This window comes from Thunnus maccoyii, chromosome 7, assembly GCF_910596095.1.
Source record: "Thunnus maccoyii chromosome 7, fThuMac1.1, whole genome shotgun sequence".
Classification (NCBI taxonomy): domain Eukaryota; kingdom Metazoa; phylum Chordata; class Actinopteri; order Scombriformes; family Scombridae; genus Thunnus; species Thunnus maccoyii.
The window spans coordinates 18,773,722-18,801,197 of NC_056539.1; the positions used below are offsets into that span (position 1 = coordinate 18,773,722).

Below are 27,476 nucleotides of genomic sequence, written 5' to 3' on the forward strand. Positions count from 1 at the left end.
TCTTATATCTTATAGATTTTATGAGTGCTGTCCTATTGCTGACTTTTGTTTCGACCTCTGTTATTGAGAATTGAACACTCAGAAAACGATATTGGAGTTGAGCATGTTATTTTATTCATTCAGAGGTATAAACCTGGTTGCCCAATACTGCAAGGCTGAAGTCAGAGGAAAATTTCCCTCCGTCAGGACCACCTTCATAGGCCTCATCCTGCAGAGGATTCAGCTCTTAAAAGGGACACAGCTCCTCGCAGGTGTTTCAGAACACTGGATGCGTGCAAATGATTATCAAAGCCACTTGTACACAGGTGGATCACCAACTACAGAGTACAAGAGAACTTTAATTTATATTCATCTTTTTAAGATAGGGTGTAATAGTGTCAAACATGGGCTGGATAATTTCCCACAACATATTCCTGTAGTCCAACATTTATCACAGGTGAGCCCCTCCCTAAATGTGCAGCCACCTCTTCCATTGAATTCAAGTACCTTTGACGCGCAAGTTTGCACGTCGGCTGCATGGCTTGATAGGCGCGGTATGGCTTGTTTTGCTTTGTCGCAACTCGGAATGTGAACTTTTTTGCAATTAATATGGGGGTACGTACATTGGCGTTGGAGGGCCAGACAGGAGAAAGTCCCAACCCCTCTTTCTCCAGTTTGTTTGATTTTTGCGTCGATTCAGTCACCACCTGTTTCTCCCACGACGCAGGCAAACTGTGCGTTCCCATCGGTCTCTTCTCTTTATCTGCTCTGCTTTTACTGCTGTCAAGTCTTCTGTAAGTAGTTTTTTTCATACAGCATTTGCTCCAGTAATTTACTGAAGACTTTCTGGCATTAATCCTGTGATAACTGTTTCAAGGCTCGTGTGTCAGAGGTGCAAATGTCGGAGAGAACATCCGGGAGAGATCATGACTTCCCTCTACTGCTTCTTGGGTAACCTGTGTGCTACCACCGGGGCAGTTATGTCCAAACAACTGCATATTCTGGTAATCTAGTTTAGATCATGGTGTGTTTCATCTTTTGCATTCAATATAATAACTTATTTCTGCTCCCTCCTCTGTAGATTTTAATGGGGGCTTTTGCTGCTGCTGTGGATGCTGTTAATTGTATTTCTTGCTGCTTCCCGGTGTTTCTCTGTTGGAACTCAAAGACAGGTAAGTTTAGAGCAATGCCATGAAAAAGAATAATGCAAAAATTATAATCTCCCAGACAATCATAGATATTGTAAAATACAAAATGTAGCTTATGCATTTTAGGTTTTATTGTAGCAGCCAAACCGTTTAGGCAAAACAGTAAAGAGACAAGCTCTACAGATAACCAAGCAAATGAACTGGGGATGTGTCACAACTAAATGTTTCTAACTATAACCATGAGGTGCTCTCCCTCAGAGAGGAGGCTGAGGGTCATAAGGAGGCGGAGGAGACAGCACCTCCTTGCAGTGTGTGTGCTGATGGTGCTAGCAGGAGGCTTCCTGAAATCCAGAGTCAACCACAACCCGGCAGACAATCCCCTCAGAGGGAGAAGATTGCTGCACTTCTCCCTGCAAGTAAGCAAGCACACATCACCACTGTGGCCGGTAAAATGGATTTACGTTAGAGCACTTTGGTTGCACTTTGCATAAATGCTTGTACTTACAGTTATTAAATAGTACATATGGTTCATTTAACTGTGTGTCCATGGACTTCGGCCTTGCTTTTAAATACTCAGTTGTTAAAATATTTCACATCAGTTTCTGCAAATGTGGATGAATATTCATGTGCTTAAATCCAGCATGTTTAGGCTAAATATCCTAACGGCTTGTTGTATCTAACATTATAACACCTGAAATATGTTCTTTTAACAGGACAACACTGAAATCCTGGGTTACATCCTTGGCCTGCTGTCCTTTGTCATCACCTGTACCTCCAGGTTTCCTGCACTCCACAGAGCTGTAAGTGATGGGATACAGTACGGTTGACTTGATGTCACTTAAAATCGTGTTCTTATTGCTTTTACAAAATTTGCTTCCAGTGATAAATCACTTTTAAGGAAATGGCATTTGCTTTTATTTTTCCCTGTAGCACAGAGGACGGATGCTGACAAGGGCCCATGTGTTCTCTGGGGTGCTGTGCTCACTGGCTGGTGCCCTGTACGCTACTGCCATACTCTTCTACGACACTCAGCTTGAGTTTCTTCTGACAGTTATGCCGTGGCTGCTGTCAGCAATATGCTGTGTCACCCTGGACCCTCTTGTATCCTTTTATTGACACATATCAGATTCAGAGGTTTAGTTTTCAAATCCATAGTAGCACTCCTGCCACAGAACTGGAGGTGGCCCCTTGGAGCACTTGTAACTCTATATTGATTCATCTTATGAAAGCTTTTATATGTTCTAGACACAAAGTTGGTTTTTCTTCCTGAGAAAAAAATCCTTCTTTCATAGAAGAAGGAGCAGCAGCAGCAATAGCCACTGTGGCTGAATAGAGAAGGAAAGAGTACCTCTTTCAGAAATCCAAAGACTATCAACAAAAAATACAAAAAAGGCCATCACAAGCCCACACAGTTCGACCTTTTGGAAAAGCAGTGCAGAAAAACACATCGAGCACAGAGCAAATTTCTACTAAAATCAAGGCTAGAGTGCAGCGCAATTAGATTAAAATGATCTCTTGAATTGCCTGAATGTATGTGATTCATCCACCTTTTAAACCAGCTGTAACGTGCTGACCTTTGACCTGGAATTGTCAGATTCTAGTCATCTATTGGTGCAAGAGGGGAACCAGGGAGCAACCTATGAGGTTTTCTCCAGACACAGAGAGCCTCTTAGGTGGCTCCACTGAGGAGAAAGCTGTCGTGAAGAGAAAACAGCAAGTTCATTCACCAGAACAAACAAAGGTAATTCTTCATACTTAATGTTTTAGGTCCTATTTGTTTTCTTAAACCCTAGAAATTGTACCTTGATTGTAACATCTATTGCACAAACAACAGATTACCACTTTAATTTCATGGTGTTAATTAAGAGACCTTGATCTCAGTGAGACTTCCTGAATAAAGAAAGGACTAATTAACTAGCTGATTGCTTTATGTTTAACATTGACAACATAGGGATTAAAAAAGTAGGCAATAGGCAGGCATTGGTCTGCAAAATTTGAGTCATGTTCATAAAATGAAAGCCATGGTCTCTTTCTATTTTCAATCTCATCATTGTGGTTTGAGTTTGAACATTTTACTATTCAGCCTTTTTCTTCAAAGACAAAAAACATCCCGATGACTGAGATGGGCCGTTATATGGATGTCAGTACTCACCCTGCAAGAAAAGTAAGCAAAGTTGTTTCAGACTTCTTTGAATAATGACAATGAAAACTGGATATTTTTTCTTCCTGAGTCAACGGTTTCTCTTGCAGTTTAATATCTAAAGTAGAGACCATCATGTTCTTGTTGACAGATCAGCCCGAAGGAGGTGACAGTGTCCACAGAGGAGGTGAATGACCAGCCTCTGAACAGGACAGTGCGAGCGATCAGAGTCGACAGTTTCTGCTCTTCAGATACATCTTATGACTCTTCGCTAGTCAGTTCTGATCTAGAGGTGAGTGGGACTAATTAAGTATTGTGTTAATAAAATGTAAAGAAGTCTTTTACCTCTGTCGGTGATCACAAGGAGCAGTATGACATTTTCCTACAAAATGGAGATGAGTAAGCTAACCAATCGGGGGAGTTTCTGAACAACTGCAAAGAAAATGTTGAGTCATTTGCTGTTATCACCAACCCATTCAACCCCTCCTAAATTAAATAAAGCTGAAATATCAGAACAGCAGTATTGACCTCAGTTTTTAGTTTCTGTTCTGAAATGTAAAAGGGTGAAAACTTGTTTGGACAGTGTCCTTTCATCTAGTTATCTAAAAATGTGTTGTTCGTTAGACAGATAGCCACTAGGTGGTGATAGCATGTTGACATAATGGGTGGCGCATGACAACTGTAAAAGTATGAATGAATGTAACTGGGATTTTTCACTGCGGTTAACTTGTGTTGTGTCACCTCATGTGAACTTCTGTGATTACTTTTAAATTTATTGAGTTTAATGCCTCTTATATTGGCTTATGTAATGGGTTTTCCCCTTCACAACACAGTACTGAAGTTCATCAAGAGGTGAGAGTTGAGAGCCTCAATTATGCTGTCTGATGAATGTTTGAGTAAATGTTTTTACCATGTGGCTTTGTTTTTCTGAGTGTAATAAACTGCAGTAAAATTGGATGCCTTGCAGTCTGACAGAGTTGGATTCCGTCCCTTCTTGATGAGAGTACAAGTTTGGAAACGGCTGCTTGAAATTGTGGTTGTGTATGGTACTGACAGAAGTATGCCTCCAAACTTTTGTTTCAGTGCCACTGAAGTTTCATGTCTGTATCACCACCCCTACTTTAAGAGTTGAAACAGAAATCTTCCTCTTCCTGTGTTTAATCCAAATCCACCAAGAGTATCTCCAAATCTATATAGTGTAATGTTAATGTTATAATTCTGCAAATGAAAATCCGACACTCTGCGACTCAGAAGAACTTGTAAGAAGAAGTAACAGTGGGCGCAGTGTGCTGTTGCAAACCAAGCTTTGTGCCTTCCACATGTGACTCTGGGGGAAGTAAAGTCAGACAGTCGTCAGAGGTTCTTGTGAGAAGACAACAGTCAGCAAGTTCTTTTAGGATTGATGAGTCGAAATCTACAGAGAGCACTGTGTGTGTGTGTGTGTGTGTGTCTGTGCATGTGATTCTGTGGGTAAAAGTTTATGGAGGGAATGTTTGTGAGAAGCAAGAGTAGCAGGGTTTGTATTTTAACTGCTGATTATAGGCTAAGTAAAGTGTAATGTGGCTTTATTCTGCAGTTGTGCCCAGCATTATATTTTGGCTACATAGCTAAACTAGTCTTGGTTTTCAGAGGATGGTACACATGGACATAATTTCTCCTTGAGTTTCCAACGAGAATTACAATTCAAGCTTTTTTCCTTCTCTGGCTATGATGCTCACAGCCGCAAGAGAAACTCCCTTACTGGGTTGCTGTAGGACGCCAAGTTATGGAGGATGTCATTTAATTAGAAACAAAGGCAAACAGTGTGAGTGCAAACAATTGCAGCTTGATACTGTTTACCAAACAGGAAAAAGCAAAGGACGTGAATGCCCTTACCAAAGTTAACGTTAGAAAAGAAAGAAGGCTTCAAGTGATTCTTCAATATGTACTTTGTGTAATTGATGTTTGTGGTAAAGCTCACAGCTTTATTTGGCTGTGGGACAATTCTTCCTTTTCAGCTACATCTAACTCAAACTCTCAGTGGTCAGTAGTGTTCTGTCAGGCTCTCACACCACAGGATCATCAAAATATTCAATGTTAATTATCTTTTTTGACTATTAGTCCTGAGCAAATCTCTAGTCTGTAGTCTTTTGCTGAAAAGAGAAGGTAAATTGTTAGATTAGTCCCTCCTTCTCTTGCACTCTTTCCACTCGCTAGTTAAAAATAACAGAAGCTGTTTACTTGGTGATATAATGGATAGATATTTACATACCACTTGGCCCAGTGTCTAATGTTTAATCTATAATATGCAGCACTCTAGTAGTCAGGGAAAACTGTCACTGTCACATTTTTCCCTCTACATTAAACCCAGAAGTTAACCAACTGTAAAATGATTCAAAGTAAGCGGAGGACAGAAGAGATCACAGTGCTAGTGAACAATTTTAGATGTACTTGCATAAAACATGAATTTAAATTCTGGCTGCTTCATATGTTATCACCATAATGGCTGATGATGAAAAACCACACAACATTTTGAGTGTGCTGCCTGCTTACACTGAGCAGCCAGCAGCTTGGATTGTCTATTGTACTGTGTTTCTTGCTCATTTCTGCTGAGTGCTAGTTCCTCATTGAGGTGGAGGTAAGGGGTGGGAGAGGACGGAGGGGTGGAATTGTTTGAGATTTGCTTCGTGGCCCAATTGTTCTGCTGTAAAGAATCTTTGATTAAAGACCAAAACTGGGCTGGGCCTGTCTGCTTAGGAAGTAGTGCAAAAAAAATGTCTGCCTTGTCTATAGGGGGCTGCGTGCTACCCTCTGCTATTTTGGGAGATGTTTATGGTCTCCTGTGTGATGCCTGCTGGCCAGGGGTTTAACTCTGAGCTTGAGGCATTTAGCTGATCAAATACAACATGTGTCATCAGAGCAGTAAAATAAACATTAATACCAGGATCTCAAACATTACAAACAAACCTGCATTAAAGAAGAAAAGGGTTTGAGTCACAGAAATTGAAATGAAATATCATTTTGTTCCAAAAGTGATTAAGTATGATTGACAAGTGCTAGATAATGATATCCTCTTCACAGAAGTGATTTTTGAAACTCCCTTTTAAAAAAACAATTATTTGAACAAGTAAACTAACTTCTTGAACAAATGACTTTCAACATTGTGAGAGACAAGCATGTGGCTCCTCCACATTGGTTTCTTCTAGTGAATATGAATAGATCATTAGTTGAATAAGGTGGTTCTGTTTGTCCTTTGATTCTCCATGTGATATCCTGACCTGTCCTTATTTTTCCAGTGGGATTTTGAAGTGGGAAATGCACAGTGGAGCGAACCAAAAGCAAAGCAACAGGAGGGAGGTGAGTTTCCCCTGCAAGAATGGCCAAGAAACCCCAAACCCTTTAACATCTGCACCTGTGCCATGTCTGGACTCCCACAGAACTCTGTAACCAGAAAAGAAGAGAGAGAGAGTGGCTCTGCTGCAAACCCGAATGATAAAGAAACCTCAATTAAATGATGTCATCTGGTGCATTAATTTGAATGGTAATAAAAACTGCAAACACTGACCTGTTATCTGTCATGTTTTACTGCACTGTTTTACAGTTTAGCATGTGTGTGATGTACTTTGACATCACCCTAACTGGCCAGTGTTGGTAAAATTATGGTGAAAATTACAGGGCTTTTGGTTGTTAATACTGAATGTTGTGTTGTAGATGCAGTGTGTAGCTTTGCCTCTGACTTGAAACCTACTGGTTTACAAAACACCTCCCCTAATAAAACAATATTGCTCCCCTGCTGCCTTGCAAGGTTATTGGGTCATATCCTGTATTTTGCCAGTCGACCTGCGTTATCAGGGCTGTACTGGGAAAATGGGCCGGCAGCACAGATAAGCACCAGACTAGACGGCCGGGGCTCCTCCGTCCTCTCAATCATCCCTCAACCCTCTGTCCGTCTGCCCACTCCAGGGCTTTAGACGATCATGCCGGAGCAACAGACCAGCAAATTTTTAACTAAAGGAACTTCCTGAGGTCTGATAGTGGAACAATACACAGATTAGAGCAAAGTTATGAAGCACATTTTACTCCTCCCTGTTACATTTCCTCAAGTCACATCTCTGTCTGAGACAAATGACTGGGAAACAAGTAATGAAGTGTAACAAAGCTATTGCTGATACCAGCAGTTGTAATTAAGGTAACTTAACACCTTGCTCAGCCCGTAAATATGGTCTGATAGGTTGTGTTGGAAGATAATTCAATATCACCATTTATTAATTGTCAGCAAAATCCTATTGTGATGTAATCTTATTTTATTGAGCCACCTACTTCTGCTGTCCAAATTGATGTTTTTGAACAAGCAGTGATTAAAAACTTGATTGGTTATGATAAAACTTTATGTCCTTCTATTTAGCATTTATAAGAATAAATAAATATACAAGCATTTAATAAATGGTTTGTAACAGACTATAATGTAGTTAGAAGCAGATATAAGGAAAATTTTACATGTTTATGAATGTACAGTATTCGCCAGCAATTATATCTTTTATGAAAAAATTTTATGTGATCACAACTGAATTTTACTGCCATTCATTATCTGTCATTGTTCAACACATTTTTGACACAAATTTGGTCTCATGTATTGTATAATACTGGAATACACCTCATTGCTTTGAACATCAGTATGATTATTTCTGTGGTTTCATGATACATATAAGAAAATAAGAAAATATCCATATTTCAATTGTCAGTATCCATATTGTGATATTTCACTGTGTCATATCACCGACCCTACCAATAGGGCACTCAATTTTGAAATCTTTAATGTCAGTGCTTCATATATCTTTATTTATGTAATTGTTTTATCTTTGATTCCTTAGGGATATGATAATATGCGGTGCTTCCTGCTGCTTATTCCTATCTGATGTTGCTGATGGGTAGAGATGAACTGTATCCCATGTGTGCATCATGTTAAAGAGGTTCGAAATCTGAGATGCGATTACATATATAGTGCTATTTAACTGGAGCTCATGTTATTATTATGGCATTATTTTTCTGTTTGGTTGTTGTACACCTGAGAAAAGTCACTGCTTTTCATCTGTATTTCCTATCAGATACAATAAACCAAAGAAAAAAATCACATGTTCGTTCTCAATTGACGTATTCTGGTGTCATGATGAATGCTGAGCTAGCATTGCTCCATCACTGGGCCTCATCCCTGTCCCTTGTGAGACTGGGCCAAAAGAAAACAAACTGTGTGTCCCCCATAAAAAGGTGGAATTCTGTTTGCAGAAGTGAAGAGGAGCACGGATTAGGACATCTGAAGCAGCAGTGGGGAATGGGCCTTTCTGTTTTTCTTGGCCTGTACGTCACTGATCGCTCCACTGCAGATGACATGGAAGATGCTGGATGATTTGAGCCTGCAGGACATTTTGTTCACCTTGCAAACTGGCCAGAAAGGGAGGAGGGAAAGGTGGATTTGTTCAGGAGTAACACAAAATCATGAATACTTGCCAGTGAGTGAGTGAGGAATAAATCAGAAACTGAATGTTGATAAATGAGCACCGAGTAGTTACTAAGTAACTCTGAATAAAGGATTATATAATAGATGAACATATAGTCTTATAATAGAGTTGCCTGAGAACTTTGTTGAGTGGCAGTCAACTGATTTGACACATAAAGATCAGTTTTCTTGTCACATACAGTACTAAAATGTCTACTGTGAACTTTTTAAAGTTCAAAAAAAGAGTTCTGATAATGTCTCTACTTGGAGATGAGACTTTAAATTTCTTACAGAAAGTCTGCATTACAAATTGGGCACATGGATTTGAAACTCTGCAAGTGGCAGGTAAGGGTCTAACAAAATATGCTTTTGATTTCATTATGGGAAATATAGGATACAGGATCTCTGCCTCTGCTGCTTCGATTTTGACTGTTCTCTGTTTGATGTGGTTCTTGCAAGACCCTCAGCTGTATGGAAGGGCAACCAACTCCTGCTCTCTGTGCATTACATATCCAGTCACGTCCAAGATCAGCAGACTGTTACATAACAGCCTCATTATTTGCTCTGCCTGGCCTTGGGTTCTTTTTGTGTGAATTAATTTTTTGTAATTTGTTTAAACACAAATTTATTTAGGAATATGCATGTGAGCACAATATTTACTAAAATAAAACTTAAACTAGATTTTGACACAGGGCTCCTCTACAAGACAGGGCCACACGATAACCAACCAAAGATAACTAAAAATCAACTAAGTGGCAATGAACGTGGGGCTTTTGGGGCCCCTGGGAGTCTGGGGCCACATTTGTTCCCTACTTTCCCTGGCTGGTAATCCAGCTTTGATAATGACCATATTCTTAATCAGTTTTTCTTGTTTGACTCTGGAGTCAAGAGCTAAATCACAACAAACCAACAAAAATTATCCTTATGATGAACTATTTGTTGTAGAGTTGCAACAATCAGTCGATTAATCAATTAGTCAATTGACAGAAAATTAATTGACAACTATTTTGATAATGGATTAATTTAAAAATGTGAATATTTTGTAGTCCTCTGTGATAGTAAACTGAATATCTTTGGGTTGCAGACTGTTGGTCAGGACAAAACAAGACATTTCAGGTTGCATCGTACACTCTGACAATGACAATGATTGAATTATTCCCATATACACCAAAAAAACAATCAATTAATAGAGAAAATAACAGACAGAGTAATCAGTAATGTAAATAATCATTAGTTGCAGCCCTAATTTGTTGTAGCTGCGTCATACTGAGCTACGCTGGTCGTGATTATTATTTTATTTTATTACGTTTTGAATAGTTTTTAACTCACATTATCTACATAGGTTTTGTGGTGGTAGTTCACGCTCTGTGAAGCACATGTGCTATATCGCCTAGATAAAGTTTTACTTGCTTTGCATGGTTGCTATGATGCATCATGACTTTGTCATTACCTTACCATTACTTCCCATTTTTGCGGTAATTATTCTAAGTTGTGACACATGAGAGGGACTGAGCTCCCCTTAAAGGAAAGATAATTCTAATCTTTCCTTTAAGGTGACTGGGTGAGCTTTTTCTTTAAAAGCAGTTTTATTGAAACAAGTATATAACAAGTGTACAGCACCTTGTGTATACAACAGGAGTGTACCATCACAAACAAGCCAGAGGGACTAAAGGTTGAAATTTAAAAAAAAAAGTTAAATAAATATCCTGTAAAGCTTACAATGTTTATATGTTTTAACAGCTTTTTTGTTTGTACATTCAGATACTGAATGTGTTGTTTGATATGGACAGTTGATATGGACTTTTTGCTTAATAATTTGGATTTGTGAATATAAAATGTACTAAATAGTAGGCGAATTAATTAAATAGAACAGCAAACAAGGATTCCTGTTATATTCAGTGAATCCAAACAATATATTTTCCCAAAGTAATAAAAAGTGAAGATAGATATGACCAGCAATAAATCGTGACAACTTACTTCACTGATGTTTTGTATGTTGGCAAGACCAGAGTAAATGTAGCAGTGTTTCTCTGAGCTCCCCACAAAAGATACAACTTAGATCAGTATCTTTCTTAAGTTTCTGCAAATAATGATTGACTGGGCGAGCTTCTGTTTTTCTTTTAAACTATTTACACAGTGGAACAGTCAACAGCTTTACCGACAACAGTAACAAGGTAATGTATGCTCAAGGTAGTGCACAGATCATAAGACATCATTAAAGAAATAAAAAGAAAAAGCAAACATAAACCAAATTAAATTAAATCAATTACAAGTCAAATTCATTACATAAGACTGTAGTTTTCACAGCTTTAGAGTCTGTGCAGTATTTCAGTGTGTCCAGGTAGGATTTTAAGTAGGAGGAGGAGTAGAAGACACTGAGGTGGGGTTTCGGTTTTGCAAATTTGCTGGCATGTCTGGATTTTTTGTAATAAAGAAATAAGATTAATAACATACATTTTCTTGACAGACATTTCATCTGCATAGCTTCAATTTTGAGTTTGAGTTGAGTATCTAATTTTCTATTTAAAAAAAGATTAAATGAAACCAAAAAAGTCTGACTAAAGGTACAGTCCCCCCAAAAAAGATGAGTTGTTGTTTCATCTGTGTGGTGACAGAAGGAACAAAGAGGGTCAATATTCAGTGTATATTTTACAATAACTGACTGGAGACACATGTGCAATATTTTCAGAGACACCTCTCACACCTTATTTGAAACAAACAAATTCCTGTACAGATTATTACCAACAAATACGGAAGCAGGTTTACTAATTATGCCCCTCTGAAATTTTCTCTTATACATTTATTATTAGTTTAAAAACTAATAATAAATGTATAACGAAAAAAATATACTCAGATCAGAATTCCCTTTACATAAATCTGGTGGAGTAGTTAGATGGATGACAGCATCAAATGAGTACAAGAATGTTATATTCTAATAGGAATTCATTATAAGTAAACCTTTAACCCTCCTTGTTAAACAATTGACCGACAAGTAGTATGCCATTATCTACCCATTCCCTTAAAAACAATGACTCGCGTTTAAAACATATATCTTGATTATTCCAAATGTAGTATTTGTGAGGGGAACGATTATTATGTTTAAATACCAAGAGACCAGCATCAGAGTAACTGTTTACGAAAATTGGAGCGTTTTTACAAGAAAACGAGTGCGCGAGCTATTCACCTTGCGTGGCGGTCCGGTAACGTCACAGCGCGTCACTTCCTGCCGTCAGACAGCCAGTTCAGGCCAGTTCACTACGTGTTGTAGTACTCAGTCTGTCCCGCTGAGCTGTCAACACACAGCAGCCCTTACTCTGCGTGTCCGTTGCGACAACATTTTTCTATTCAACTTAGTCCATTTTCTTCTTCAACGACGTTTTCCTTCAGATAACAGCTGCTTTCATCTCACCATGACTCGGAGGTGATCTTCAGAGTGTCCGGGTGGTTCTGGGTGAGTCTGTTATTCAGAAACATGTTGCGGTGTCTTCACTGCTGTCATCGTCACACATGTCAGTTGGTAGGGCTAGCAGGGCTAAAAGCTAAAGCGGTAACGTTAGCTGCTGCTGTTGCCGCTGCTGCTCCTGCTTGTGTGGACGTCAGCTTTCATCATTTCACGCAGGTGAGAGGCAGGGAAACCAGTCAGTGTTACCGGTGAAATGGGAATTCACTTCCACATTGTCTGAAAAAGAAAGTACAGAGGAAGACACATGGATATTGTTAATAAGCTGGTAACTGAGTAGCGGGCTAACAATGAAGCTTGGCTAATGTTAGCCAACTAGCCCGATGAATCCTCTTCCTGGCTGTCTGGGGTTTATAGCTATGATTAATTTGTCAGTAGTTTGGCGTTAAACGTTTCTTAGTTTTATCAAGGATATAGTCACGTTAGCTAGTGACAGGTTAACCTAGATGAAACCAAGGAAACCCGTAAACCAAAACCACATCCTGTTACAATGTACACCTTTTTACTACATGGCAGCTAATAATAACACATATTGTAACATTGATTCTTTGGTCCCTAAATGTCGATTTGAGTTACTTTTCATATAGTGTTGGCAGTCATTTTATTACAATAAAGAATAACTCTGTTTAGGCTGTTTGATCAACACCTGTCACTCTGGTGTGATTAATAACAAGCAAGGATGTACTGTACACATGTCGAGCCAACCAGCTTAATTAAATCATCAATAACCTTGGGATTGCTTAATTTCATCACACACACCCATTAGCTGTCATAACTTTAATGTGTGAGAACGTTCAATTGAAAATATGTAAAACAAATTGTGCCTATAAACATGCTCAACCTCTCTTTACTTCTTTGAGTCATTGTTTTATCCAATTATATCACAGGTCTTTTGATTGTTTTATAATTATTGTGTAGCCTCAGATTAATAAATTGTATGCACGAATTAACAGTAAAGAAACAATCTGTTATCTCATGAAGCAATGTCAAAGATAAAACAGCATCCTGTTTGGCAGCCCGAGGCACATCTACATCTAGTATGAAATGCAAATGGCCCCTTTACACTGTCCACGACTTGACAATGGTTTTTTATGGCTGCATCATACAGAGGATGTGTGCACCTTGCAGCTAAAGATAGCCAGCAAAGGTTAAACAAGAAGTGCTGAAACACAGCGTAGTATCAGAAGTGTATGAAAAAGTCATTGTTGCTACCTTCTGATAGTTTGCAGTAGCTCCTTGTTGTCCTAAGTCTCTTGGTGGACTCCCTCACTAGTGACCGTCTTACATAAAAACTGAATTTTTTGTGGGCAGTCTGCCCAAGGCTGACTTATATTTCCATTTTGCCTTGCTATTATTGTTATGATTGGCCTTACTGTACTGAAATTTAGAGCCTTGAAAAATGTTTTGTATCATTCTGCTAATTGTTACTTTACTATTACTTCACTGTAGATTTGTTTGGACTATTGTTTTGTCTTCATTATGTAGTTTTTGCCTGATTATTGATTTACCAGCAGTGTGACCTTCTAGACACAAGTGTTTTTAATCTAAAACTAAAATAAATCTAGATTTACTTTCACTTAGACAGTTAATAATCTTGATCTAGAGTGGCTACGCTTGCATTGCCTGTGGCTACATGCTGTCAGCGTGGATGTCATTAATTGAGACTGCTGCCGGCTGCTGTTTATTTATTAGTGCTGCTGGCGCTGCATGACTGGCATACCCAGACTACAAAAGGTTTCAGTAAACAAAGGATCAGAAAGAGATTGGGCTTTGTATAGCCAGCACTGATCAATTTAAAAATGCCCTGATCTAGTTCAAGTTTATTTGTGTTGCACAAACACTGATCATGCAGACCAGCTCAGAGCTAATTTATTCTTTGTCTATTCACTTTTCAGTTTATATATTAACAGAGACAGTGGACTGGCTGGTACGTGTCTGTCTCCGCTGCCACAGTAAGACTTAGGAGATAATTAGTTTATGTGGATTTAATGAAAATGCGACCTTTGAGTTGAGAAGAACAATATCCACACACAGAGTGTTGTTGTTCCCACAGGACATAGGAATAAAAACTACCTACTGAACCTATAGACCAGTTCAGCCTTTAACTACACAGTGAATGATTCATTAGTGATATGCAGACTTGTTTTATGCAGACTGGGATGAGCTGGACCCACTGCTTGGAGGAAATATGTCTGATGAATTCTGTATCTCTAAATAGACTTGTTGTTTTAATATCATTTATCAGGGTAAAATAGGAGTCATTTTTGAGCAAGATTGAACAACATTTGTGATATCCTCAGCTCAAGCCGTGCACGCACAGCAGTCAGAGACATGCCCTACTGGTGAGACAACAAGAACTCATGTTTCAGACTATTCTCTTTTCAAAAGCTTCACAGTAAAAACTAAAACTGAAATGAGTATTCAACTGACTTATCTGTTGACAGGAAATGTATCTATAAAAACTCTGGTAGTCCTTTTAGTTGTCTAATTCACTTTCTTTGTTGGTTTGTTTACTCTTTATGTCTTTATGTACCCATGGTGATAGCAGAAAGAACCTGGGGCTGATCGTTGTAGATAAAATTCACACATTCACTACATGTAGAGTGTGAGATTGTGTGATTTGAATGTCTGCTTATTAAGTAAGCACTTCACTAGGCACAAAGGAAATAAATAGACCAGAAAAAAAGGTTAAAAAAAGATGTGGTTGGTTATTGACGTAAGACCCACTACATGTCTTACATTAGTGTGCACTGATGCATTTTCAGAAACTGAACATTGTTCATTTTCTAACTTTGACTATAAGTTTTAGCTTAACAAGATGTGCTTTTTGGTTACCAGTTTTCCTTTAGAGGTGTTACTCTGCCTCAATCATATGGCAGTAGATAAATATGCTACTTAGTTTGAGTGGCTCCTTCTTCACTTGGAATTAAGTCTACTAATAAGAGATTAGCCTGAACGTTTTAAGATTTGTGCCCATATGCTGGCTACTTCGTTCAGTAAGGCCAGGTAGCACAGGCATACAGTCTAAATGTATGTGTTGGTTTTGCTGTATACTTGTCTATGGATTAGGTTTGACAATTTGACTTGGGTAAGCTACTGGATGAGTTCTTTAATTGTTAAAAAAAAAACAACCTTGTTGCAGCTTATTATATATGTGATCATGTGGATTCCCAGAATCGAGGAATTGAGCCTGCTCTTTTCACCTTTGAACTTCTTTGTGAGAGGGTTTGAGGTTCTGTCCAAACTGGAGATTTGGAAGCGGTTTAGTCTCAAGTTAAGAAGTGAGGCGCCAATATTCCACAGGTCTTTGAGCCAACGCCTCAAGACTTTTCACAGGTGAGCTTAAGGACAGCGGCCTGCGATGGAAGGCCTGCCAGTGTTGATTCAGAGTTGAGATGAGAAATATCCTGACATGGTAAAAGTCCTCTCAACAGCCCAGCACTGTTAGATGTGGGAGCTCCAGAGCAGCATGATAGAGAAACCGATCTTTCTATTGCTGGCCTAGTGGTTTGCCTCTAACAAGCCCAGGATAAACCAGCAGCCTTTTTTCAATAGAAGTGAGATGAAACATTAGGAATAAAAATAGAAACAATTGTGAAATTTAACAGACTGATGTAAACCTGAGGACTGAGTTGTTTGTTTACATGAATACATCAGATAACGCAGAGTTTATTATGGACTAGAATTTCCCTGCTTTTTTTAAGTTGTGTAGTCCAGCGACTCTGGTACCTGTTCATTTTAGAATTAATTTTAAAATTTTACTTTTTAAGGTTTTGCATAGGTTGTTCCCTAAAAATGTAACTTAACTCCTTATGAACCTGCATGCAGTCTGAGTCTACAGACTAATGTCTGATGATGTCACCTGTAGTGACCTGTTGTGCCCTTAGTCTCGTAGTGATTCATTTTGAGGTTGCACAACTGGATAAGATGCTGTGTAGAAAAAAAAAACGTCAGCTGAAAATCTGACCCTTATGCTTTGTGGACATATTAAATTCTTATGAATCACAAAAAGCCTCAAAAGTACACTTTGTCTTTGAAATTACTTGGAAGACTTCCATTTGCTCTATTAGCTTGTATCATGATATCGCAGTATCCCACCATTTGTCAGGCACTAGCATCCCAAAGATCGTCCTTGTCTGACTGCATCTCAAGACTGAGTGGGGCAAGATGGGAACATAAACCTCTCAGGGGCCTGTTTGATTGAGACCCAGCAGTGAGGACACAGTTTGAGTTATATTTATTTCCTGTACGCATTTGTCATACCGGGATTTTAAGATTGCAATCAATTTCAGCTGATTTACATCTTTCATCTGAGTGTTCCCTAATACACAGATGAGATTTTCGACTTAATTTTGCTTATGAAAGACACTGTTGTATAATCTGTTACATCCACATAGAAATATTATTTCCCACCCTGGGTCATAATGTGCCATAAAGCTGCTCTATGAGGTAAAAAACGTGTTTTAATCTCTTGCACAGTGGTATCAGAAGTTTTTCATAGACTGTCAAGCAATGCCAATGTTAATCCAAGAGCATGTGGTCTGACTTAAAACTTTTGATCTGTAGGATTATTGTTTTTTCCCAGCCTTTTCCCTCCATTATTTCTAATAGGGTTTTCTCTGGATGGAGCCCACATACTGAGCCCTTGGTGATTTTTGTATCTCTATTCTCTTTCCCACTATATTTTAATAATAGCCTATAATGTCAACAGTTCTTCTCACTTGATTGTGATCGAAAGTGTGTGGCACCATCTCAAAACATACAGTACCGGTATCGATGATGAATTTGCAGCCCAAACTCCGGATTATCTTTACAAGTTGTGGGTGTTTGCTGCATCGATAGGTGAGTTTGAGTGGGTGATTTGTATTACAGTAGGCTTAAATTGTGTTAGAGTTTGATGAATTAATTTTTTATTCCATTTAGTTTCATACTGCCTTTTTGATATATAAAAAAAACCATATCCTCACTAATGACAAAACAAAACTTATTGTTCAGTATGTTATCAGTGGCGGTAGGCTCTTGAAGCTGGCTTGGGAAGAGGTTTTGGTTCGGACAACAGAGGAAGGGCAGGTGGTCATAGATTTTTTAGTAAAGCCAGTGGCCACAGTGATAAACAGCTTGATTGGCCCATGATGTGAAACAAAGCTTGGCTATTATACCCCATGAGTGGGAGGGGAAGTGATAAAGAAAGCACATTGAGTGCAGAGTATGATGGTAACAAAACACTTTCCTCCAAATGCTTCCATGAATTATAGACTTCTGTCATTAGGTCATGGCTCATTGTTCACGCTTTCCTTTTTGTCTGTGTGTCGAAGAACAGGACAGAAAGGGAAAGGACAATATGTCTAGTCTTAGTTATCCTGGAGTTATTCATTTATTTATGGTAGTTTTGCTTTCATGTTCAGGTTATTTTAAAATACAGTACCAGTCAAAAGGGGACTGGTACTGTCTACATTAAGTGTCTGCTGAGCTGTTGCTTAAATGGGATCTTAACTTTGTACAAATTATATTTAGTAAATGATGATATTTTGAGACAACACTATCTTCAAATGATTCGAGCACAGAACTTGAAGCATGACCTTAACATGACATTTTAAGCTACTGTTACCAGACAGTGATGCATGACAACGACCTTTTTATTACTATCACTTAAGACATAAGGTGACATTTAAAATTAAGTCCCATAAAGGGCTGAAAATCTAAGTTCATTAATGATGAGTCAATAAACAGAAAATGAATTGGCAACTATTTAAATAATCAATTGTCATTTTCTCTAGCAAAAATGCAATACATCGTCTGGATTCAGCTTCTTAAATCTGGGCATTTGCTGCCTTTGTTTGTGTTATGTGGTAGTGAATTAATTATCTTTGGGTTTTGGACAAAACAAGCATTTTGAAGACATCACCTTTGGTTTCTGAGATATCGAGACAGGCATTTCTCTGTATTTTCTGTCAATTTAAAGATGATTTATCAAGAACATAATAATGAAAATAATCGTCAGTTGCAGCTACAGTCCCAATGTTGTACAAACATTGCCTCTGCATATGAAATAAATGCTTTTAAAAGATCAATTTGCTAATGTTAATTAATATATTGCTGATAGTAGGTTGCAATCAGTTGATGAATTGGAGTGTCAGAGAGCTCACGACACAGTAAAAGGAATTAATAATTTATTGTGTCCATAGACAATCACCTCATATAGTATGTACCACCGGGCTCTATAAAAGCTGCGCTTGATATTTTAACTAGATTAGTTTTGGTAGCTGTTTGTGTCTCTACGTCTGTTGTGATTTAACAAACATTCTTGTCTGTCATCATCTTACAAATACTTTCTGTTTTCGTAATACTGTTTTTCCCTCCCAACAGAGAATAGCCAGTGTTGCTTATTAATACAATAGCAGACTAATCAAATGAGCGACAACAATGTGGCTGTAGGCTGGGCTGAATGAATCTATAAATATCTCTGAAGTCATGCTGACTCCTAGAGGCCCCAAACAGGGTCCTATGTATTCCAGTAAGAACACTGGTTTCTCCTGTGATCCTCGTCTTCACAACAAGAGACTCAACATTTATTTTGTTGTTAGTTTTTAGTGGGAAAAAAGAGGATGGGAGCTTTATTACATTGTGTGTATGGCATTGGGAACGCCAAGCCTCATGAGTTGATGTGAGTCAGGAGGCATCACCTGCCATTTCATAATGAGGTCATGATTATTTAAGTCATGGCTTATCATGTTGACACCTACCCAGGCTTTTTAGTCACTGTGGGAAATAATTACTGGGGATGGAGAATAAAATGGATGGTCAGCACGGGACAGGATTAGCAGTAGTCCATAACAGCAGTAGTCCATAGGAGCTGGTGGGAACAGGAAGATGTAAATCCGAACTTTAGATGATGGGAAAACACTTCAGTAACCCTTTAGTCTGGTTTAGTCCATGAAATTCCATCCAAAATCTGCGTCAGTGTAGACGTGGTTATCGGTACTCTCTTGTGGTTATTCCATGATGCTGACAGTCTATTGTTGGAGTTGTTTACTTCAAACTTATCAGACAGTTCACTCATTTCCAAATTTGGTTTCCTGGGGCCAGTTGAGTTTTATTTAACTCATTTTAGTCAGTTGATTGTGTCTCTAAAAATGTACACCAGTGTGTTTTTTACATTGACTGATAGGTTTGATAACTTCAATACACATTAACCATTATTGTTTTTCCTTCAGGTGATATGTTACTATTTTGTTAAAGTCTCTCTCCTAGTTAACCTCCATAGTCAATTTAATGGAAAGACCCGACCTTTTAGAAAGATATGTTTGTAATGTGCATTGTTTGTGATCCCTCTCCTCAGGGTTCCAGGTTGGTGTGGTGAGAGAGCAAGCTAACTACGGGGTGGAGCACTGCCTGGGGCATTGTGTCCCTGGCTCTCAAGGTAGGAGCACAGCAACCAGCTGGAAACTTCTGCTTTACTTTTTTATGGTTTTCATGTTATATGTAGCCATTTTCAACCACGTTATCCACAAAAATCCACTTTGAAACAGCCAGACACCCAGGTTGTTAATCCCCTGGAGCTGACTGCACTGCAAATATACTGACTAGTTATGTGAGGAGACTCTAATAGCACCTAGAACGTAACAAAAACAAAAAAAAAGAATTTATGGGACAAGGGCTTACTCTGGATTATTTTGGAATGTTTGACAATATTAATCGGCTGAGCTGTGCTTTTTTTGGATGGATTTGAGGGAGCCTGTGTTATGTGACTTTATGTATTGTAAAGTAACAATGTTTGGACAGTGTTTTTTTTTTACCCTGCTCCAAGCAATATTGTATATATTCTTTCTCTCTACACGTAGATGTTGTTTTATTTTTTTTATGCCATTTTTAGCCAAAAAAACAGCCCACAAGTGATGTTATTGTCACTCAGATGCACACTATGTTCACAATGGGCCACATGCGAGAATATTTTTGTGTTCTTATCCTAAAACTTCCTCAGTTTTCCTGTTTTAAAGTTGCTAGTCGGATTTACCAAACTCTCTTTGACTGCACAAATTTGACGTAAATCACTCGGTTCACTCTTGTGTATGCCCCTTTTTCACGAGTAGGTATGTGTTTGTGAAATTTGATCAGTAGGATAACTTACGCCCCTAAAATTGCCATAAAAGGCTGCCTATTCTGCTCCATTTGTGAACGAGTTTCATTCACAAAAATGTTATCTAAGAGTAAAAAGAAGAATTTCACACCGTGTAGCTTCAAGTCCTGCTTTCGGAAGTCAGCAGACAAAAACATAACGTATTTAGTAGTGTCCGTAATAGGGGGTCCGAAACAATAAGAAAATTTTATTACAGCTGCCAGAAATAAAAAGGGAACAGTCTTTCTAAAGTGAAGCAAAGGTCAAATGAGTGGTTCTTAAGCCCCAAGTTTTCCTCAATAGTTCCATACAGTTACTACAGATTGATTTTGTGACAGCTCCCTGTTCCTGCACTTGCATAAGTCTAACTTCATCTAAACAAAAGTAAAACTTAACTTGCCTCCTTCCCCAGTTAACATGTAACATATTGGTATTTGAGCCACAAACAGGGTTAAAATGTCCAGCCTGTCAGCTGTCAAGCTTTAACTTTAGCCTCTTGTCTGTTTGGACTCTGTAATTATGGAACTCTCTCTGTTTTCTGAGGTTATAACCCTCTGTTATCTGAAAGGATGATTGAAACATAACTGTGACTGTGTCACAATCTCTGATTTCGGTAACCACATAAGCGTGATACTTAGAAATCTGTGAGTCACCATACCAGAACAGCAGTCCCATAAAAGACTGTATCCATGATGCACTGATGTCGGCATTTCCAGTCATAGCAGAGATTGGGGAGGGAGTGTTCTCTTGTTGCTCTGCATCCACTGCCTAGTGCCGGCCAGGGGGCTGCTATTGTAAAATACTAGGAAGGGCTTGGTCCTAAGCAAAATATTGCGCTGTATGCCAGAGAAAAAGTCCACACGGGTGCAGCTGGCAGATAAGGTTGAGTGTGGGGGGTAGTGATACAGAATCAGTGGTTGTTGCCGGGTGGTGGTGGCGGTAGCAGGGTGGCCCTATGGGTACCATGCCTTGACATGCCAGTGCTCCTCAGCAATCTCCCCGTGTTTGTGTTACTTCATGGTTGTTTGTTTTTCTTTTCTGTTTATGTGCTCTTTGGCCACCCTCTTTATTTGATGCAAAACCATGCTCTGCCAAAGGCATCTCTTAATCATGATCTGCCTCTTTGGGCTTTGACACTAAAGACACAGTCATGGTTGCGCAGAGGAAGGCCATTGTTTTCAATAGAGAATGCAACTAAGCTCCCCTGAACAGTTGCATGAGGGAAACTGGTTCTCACTGCCTTGATGACTTTTAACAAAGTCATCTCTACCCACATACCTGTAAAAGGCATAGCATTCTTTTAGCAGACAGAAGGTCAAATTTTATCAGTGGCAAGTTTGGTTGTAATTAGCAGACACAGTCTCAAGGGAATGCAAGGGTATGCGAGAGGATGGGAGTGCCAGATCAGAAAATTTGTCTTTTGTTTTTACATACATATTCCATGTTTGAATTGATGAAGCAGCTTGTAGTTGAATGATTAGCTGTGAATAACTGTATGATATTAACGCCTGAAATCTTTGCACATTATTCATATCACTAGTACATTTATATTGACCATTTACAAACAGATTTCCAGATGTAATACGCTTGGCAGGCACACTACCTGCAAGTTATGCACTTTTATGGGAAAGCCTGTGCTCTGTATGCCTCTTCGTCCTCTTACCCTTCATCCCTCTGCCAGTCTTTTTTCTTTTTCACCCATCTGGGTCACCAGTAAAACTTGCTTGACATATATATCTGATGGTGTTGTTGACAGTATAGGAGATATTGAACAATTCTCCAATACTTTTTAGCTGCGTCTCTGTAGGAATTACAATATGTCACCTGATTGGGTATCTCTTACTGAACCAGAATTTAAAGTTCTTTTTGCAGTAGTAGCTGAGTTGGAGAGTATTCTACTGTAGCTGTATGTGTGTATAGTACAGTGTTTGTATAGTGATGTGCCAGTACTATTATAGAGTACATTGACTGAACAGGACTGACAGTGTGCTGTACAACAGTAATGCTGTGTGTTTGCTAACATGCCAAGTGGTGCTGTTAAAAATCACAGACACGCAGAGGCAAGTTCTGCTCTACCCTTCAGCTAGTTCTGATTTCAAGCACATCCGACATATACACAATGAAGCCAGAAATTGCTTCCTATCTCTAATTTATTACTTCTCACCAGTAATAAATGTGGAATGGTGGGAAGTTATAAATAAGGCAGCTTTTTTCATGGTTATTCCCTGTTTGGCATGCCAAGCCAAGCTCTGATGACATGCTTTTCCATGTCATCATGACAGCCTCATAGCCTATTGTGGTCCTGTAGTGGTGCTGTAGTATTAAGATGTATGGCTGTGTTGGAGACCAAAGAGAAAGCGATGTTTATAAGTCTCTCTGTGTTCAACTCTTAGTGCCTTTGTAGCTTCTGACTGAATCTCCAGTTTAAAGTTTAGTCTCTCTCCTGCCTTCCTGTTTATAGTATTAGATACCATTCTTACTTTACTGTTTCCTGTTCGCTTTCATCCATTTCACAGCAGTGTTAAGTTACTGCTGATGAAAACCCAACCCAACATGATTTTGCTGATTCATATTGAAAGCTTTCCACCGGCAAACCAGCTGGAGGCTTTTAGTGTGAAGAAGTTACAGGAAATTAAATGCATTTATCACCAAGTTAGCAGAGCTTTGTTAGCAGTGCTATTCTCGATACAAGAATACTATACATAACAACATATGGAGATAATTGTCACTATTTGGTCAGCAGATTAGTTTTAAACAGGGAGGAATAGTACAAGCAGAGACAGCCAAAGTGAGATGTTAGATAAAGACTCTTAATGCATTTTCTGGAGAGCAGCACACCTCCAACACGTCATCAAGGTTAACAACTTCTTCTACCACGCTGTGTCGTGCAGTCAATGAAAAACACTCTTCGCGTTGCTCATGACAGCATGGCTTGACGTAACTACCCCCACCACCATAGAAAAACCTATAAAGCTCCTTGACCTATTTTTCTGTCACTGCCCTCATCACCCAAAAGCTGGGTTGGCATCTTAGCATGACATGATGGGATGTCACCAATTACAGCAGAAACCATCTTGGAATCCTGAGTGTATTTTACTGATTGATTACCAACCCCTGACCTTGAAGTCAATAGCCTAATTTTATTTTCTCTGCTCACAGTTTGACTCAGCCTCACAGTTTTTCTGTGTAACTCAAAAATGCATTAACTGTAGCCTAACTGTTATTTCCAAGGGCCTGTTCATCTTTTGACACAGAGGCCCCTCTCTGTATGTGAATGCAGAATTCACATACAGACTCACAGAAAGTGCCTTCCTTGACAGCTGGCTAGTCCTGGGAGACAACTGAGAGGAGGGAAGGGAGACATAGTCGATATTGGGTAACACACATCTGATGACTCAGTTGGTCTATGCGTGGGTATGTTGACACACTTAAGAGATAATCTCAGGTGTTCTGAGGTCAAGCAGTTGTCTGAGAAGGGCTATGCAAGTATGCTTGTAGTTTGAGCATAACCTGCGCACTTCAATGAATTACTGACCTCTGGTTGGCTTTCTTGCACTTTGTATCCACAGACTAATATCTTTCTTTCGTGTAGTTCTTGTCCAACAGACAGTTGAAGAGTTCACTGTGGGTTAATAAGATTTCACCAGAGTTAAGAAAAAGAGTTTGATCCCTCCTCACCCGCCCCTTGTTGTCCATATGCCATTGAACGTTTCTTCCATATCTATATGTAGTAATACACATGATTTAATGTGCAAAGTATCTGAAGTGTCAGAAAACATCAAGTTACTACTAAAAAGCAGCTTTGATGTTTTAAAAATTATTATTCTCAAGGAAAGGTGGTATGGGTGTTTCGATTAGATGCAAATAAAATCTATGACAACCACAGAAATAACAAACTCTTGGCACATGTTGCCATGGCAACACACAAATATTAGACATAGTGGTAAGACAACAGGGGACTCCCACACCTATAAATTGTATGTTTGATTGCGATTTACTCCTACTGCTCATAAATATCTCTTTTCTTTGTCACGTGGAGTAAAATTCGTGGAAGTTTTATGGAGAAATATCTGCCAAGTGATCATGTTTCACTTGTTCACTGTTAAACACTTAACAGAAGTGAAGGTTACTTCCTGCTAACAGTAATTAGACTATTGACTATCACTATATCAAATATCTATCATCATATCAAAGGCAAAGCCCAGGTGAGAGAATGTTCCATATTTGGAGTTGTTTCTCTCTTTGACAAAACGGAGCAAAAAGGACTTAAACTCCCAACATCTCAAACAAGAAATAAAGATAATAACATTTAAAGAAACAGCATAGAGGCTATTGACAGAAATTGGTGACATTTCTGATGGTAAAACAACATGTGTAATTAACACATATTTAGCTACAAATTAATGACTTTCTGTATCTTTAACATTCTGCAGTACATCACCAAGTGTTTATATGTGTCTCATAATCAAAAATTTTATATACATGGTAAAAATTGTCAGCTTGTTATTCACATAAACAGAAAAATTGATATCAAATGCCTAAGGCCTTGAGAGTGATTGGTATATGCACTGCAGTGTTATTCACCTCCAAATTATGACAATGGTCATACCTACTGACTAATGTTCACTGCTCAAAGGTTGTTGTAAGGTAGCATTTCAGGCATTTAGCTAATGCTCTTATCAAGAACACAAGATGGAGGGTTCTGTGCCTTAACAGGACGTGTGTCTCTTTAAGACAGACGGTAGGATTGTTGAGACAATTGATCCTCTCTTACAGGACATTCTCACCTTTCACTTAACACATTGATTTAATATCTTTCTTTATCTCATTTTATCTGTTGTGTTCGCAGTGACTAAGGAAGGGGCTCGGCAAACTGTTCTGCAGCATGGAGAAAGAAGACCTGAAGGTCCTCAACAAGGGGGAGGAGGAAGAGATGGTAAGCCTCTTTTTCATTTTGCATCAGTACCAATGTGGGAATTCGTGTTTTCAGGCTCAGGACTGTGCCACTTCTTTCTTTGCACCCTTCAGGAGCTGCAGGGCTACCGTCTGTGCCGTTGGCGGTTGGCCCTCGTGGGCCTCGGGGTGCTGTGTACAGGGGGCTTCCTCCTCCTGCTGCTCTACTGGATGCCAGAGTGGTGCGTCAAATCCACCTGCACCCGTACCACAGCCCGTGATGCCGAAGTGGTGTTGCTGCGCTCCACGGTGGGTAGTAAGCTAAGCTGTGAGGTTATTATATTTATATTTAAACTAATTCAATTGTTTGTTAAAAGTTAGAAGTTGCCTCAGTCTCAATTTGAGCCATTGAAAGCTCAGACAGTAGTTGGATGGTAAAGTAGTGAACACAGATGACATATTAAGGACATCTACTATCCACTGTGGCTTGTTAAGCCGAAAAGGTTATGTTGCCCTTTTAACAGTTATTTTACATACCTTAATTTGCAGGCCTGTCATCTAAAAAATATAGTATCAAACATCTACCAAGTATAATTACAATTTTCTGTTACTTTTATATTTAATGAATCAAATGAAATGATACAGTTTGATTTTATTTCATGAGGTTGACACAGATCCTCCCAGTTTGTGGTTTAAAACAAAAAACAAACACTTTCATGGTTCTTTTTTTCAAACCAGTAAACCACAGAAGGGTCAAGTCCAGCTGCTGTCAGGCAAAGCTTGGTATATAGATATATATAGAGGATATAAATCTCAAACTCATGTGCTTTTAAAGGTTTGAGTGAATACAACTGATGTATTGTAGTAGCACAGTGAATACATTGAGACTGACTGACTACAGTCACACAGGAAGGAATGCACAGATAATTTGCCATGTGCCCAACAGTATGTTGTCATAACCCAGCCCGTAGGCCATGACAAGTACGGGAAAAGGCAACAAATGCTGATAAATACAAGTTATTTATTGTAATAAAGAAAATAAACTACAACACAACTTCGGATATGAGGTGTGTTAGTCAGTGACATCAGTAGTTCATGTGGATGTGTGTGGATGGTGTAGGGTTAGGTGGAGTAAAAATAAAACAAAGGCAAAACAAAAAGTCGAGTCAATTTATTTATAGGGCACATTTAAAAACAACAGACGTTGACCAAAGTTCTTTAAAGAGAGATTAAATTAAAAAGTAACAGGCGCTGGCAGGGAAGAGAGCGAGCCATGCTGGAAGCTGGGACTTTTATGCCATGTAGAGCGCTGGGCCCAGCTGCTCCAGATTTGGTTGGATACTGCAATCAGCTCCTGTAATCAGCCCCTTTGGCACCTCGAAGACAATGTGGGTAGACACAGGGTACGTCTCAAGTCTCTTATTTTATGGCTCCTCGCTCCTTGCCTGAACTGGAAGTTGTTCCTGATGCGCCATTTTGACGAGCGAGTCTCTTATTTTGCTCGGAGGAGCGAGGAGCGAGGAGTGAGGAGGTTATTGATTGGACACTGCAGCTGATCAGACTGATCTGATACATCACTGTAGTTTCATACCGAAGTGGAGACAGATTGCAGATTAGATTTAAGTGTATCGTTCCAAAGTTTTATGTTTATTTATATATTCATCATATAGTTAAAAATCTGTTAATTTTCAGTCTGATCAACAAAAGAACCATAAACAACTTTCTTCATTTATGAGAAAGATTTTTTTTTTCCTGATGTTGTTTCCTCCATTAAACTGTTTCTTGCTGACAGACAGACTCTTCCTGACTTTAACTTTATCCATAATAACAGTTAAACACATTTATATTTTACATCATTTATCGTCATTTCCATTCAGTCACATGTGAGGCTGAAAATTCCTGAGTGTCGGGTTTGATATGAGTTACATCATTTCCATTTGCTCTGAAACATTTAGCCAAATACATATTTTCCAGTGTTCAGAAGACACCCTGATCATATTCTGGGTTATTGAATGATGAATTCACTATCAGGGTTATCAAAAAATACAGATGGAAATGATCAATAAGTAGTATAAATGCATTCTGCGAGTAGAAATGGTTTCTACAGCTGTTAAAGCCGACTAACAGCTGATCCAGCTGTGATCAGCTGTTGCCATCATCAGAAACGGACATCACTTCACATGACGCCTCAGAGGAGAAGACGTCTCATGTCTCTTAAAACAAATTTCCTCGTTTCCTCTCTCCTCGCTTGGTTTCCTTGCGTCTCT

General features: G+C 38.9%; 2 protein-coding genes across 6 annotated transcripts in view; both read left to right on the plus strand.

The window, feature by feature from the left end:
- Positions 1 to 216: 216 nt before the first annotated feature.
- Positions 217 to 8,377, plus strand: tmem44 (transmembrane protein 44). Of its 4 annotated transcripts, none has more exons than XM_042415590.1 (11): positions 217 to 436; positions 707 to 773; positions 857 to 983; positions 1,061 to 1,151; positions 1,386 to 1,543; positions 1,841 to 1,927; positions 2,058 to 2,228; positions 2,722 to 2,868; positions 3,226 to 3,291; positions 3,419 to 3,559; positions 6,543 to 6,810. In XM_042415590.1, the coding sequence occupies exons 3-11, from the start codon at positions 906 to 908 to the stop codon at positions 6,759 to 6,761; spliced, it is 1,158 nt and encodes a 385-aa protein (XP_042271524.1). In that variant the 5' UTR covers positions 217 to 436; positions 707 to 773; positions 857 to 905; the 3' UTR covers positions 6,762 to 6,810. The 4 variants fall into 4 exon arrangements, with proteins under 4 accessions (XP_042271524.1, XP_042271522.1, XP_042271521.1 ...); XM_042415588.1 differs by lacking the exon at positions 217 to 436 and adding an exon at positions 8,118 to 8,377 and having other exon boundaries at positions 443 to 773; positions 6,543 to 6,603; XM_042415587.1 differs by lacking the exon at positions 217 to 436 and having other exon boundaries at positions 443 to 773; positions 6,543 to 6,603; positions 6,684 to 6,810.
- Positions 8,378 to 11,461: 3,084 nt separating this feature from the next.
- Positions 11,462 to 27,476, plus strand: part of atp13a3 (ATPase 13A3) — a 39,661-nt gene continuing 23,646 nt past the window's right edge. The window contains exons 1-4 of one of the 2 annotated variants that reach the window (XM_042416494.1): positions 11,462 to 12,191; positions 19,540 to 19,620; positions 25,166 to 25,252; positions 25,345 to 25,518. In XM_042416494.1, the coding sequence (XP_042272428.1) occupies positions 25,202 to 25,252; positions 25,345 to 25,518 (225 nt within the window). In that variant the 5' untranslated portion in view covers positions 11,462 to 12,191; positions 19,540 to 19,620; positions 25,166 to 25,201. Of the gene's footprint in view, positions 12,192 to 12,217; positions 12,360 to 19,539; positions 19,621 to 25,165; positions 25,253 to 25,344; positions 25,519 to 27,476 lie in introns of those variants that run through there. The other variant, XM_042416496.1, reaches the window with a different exon arrangement.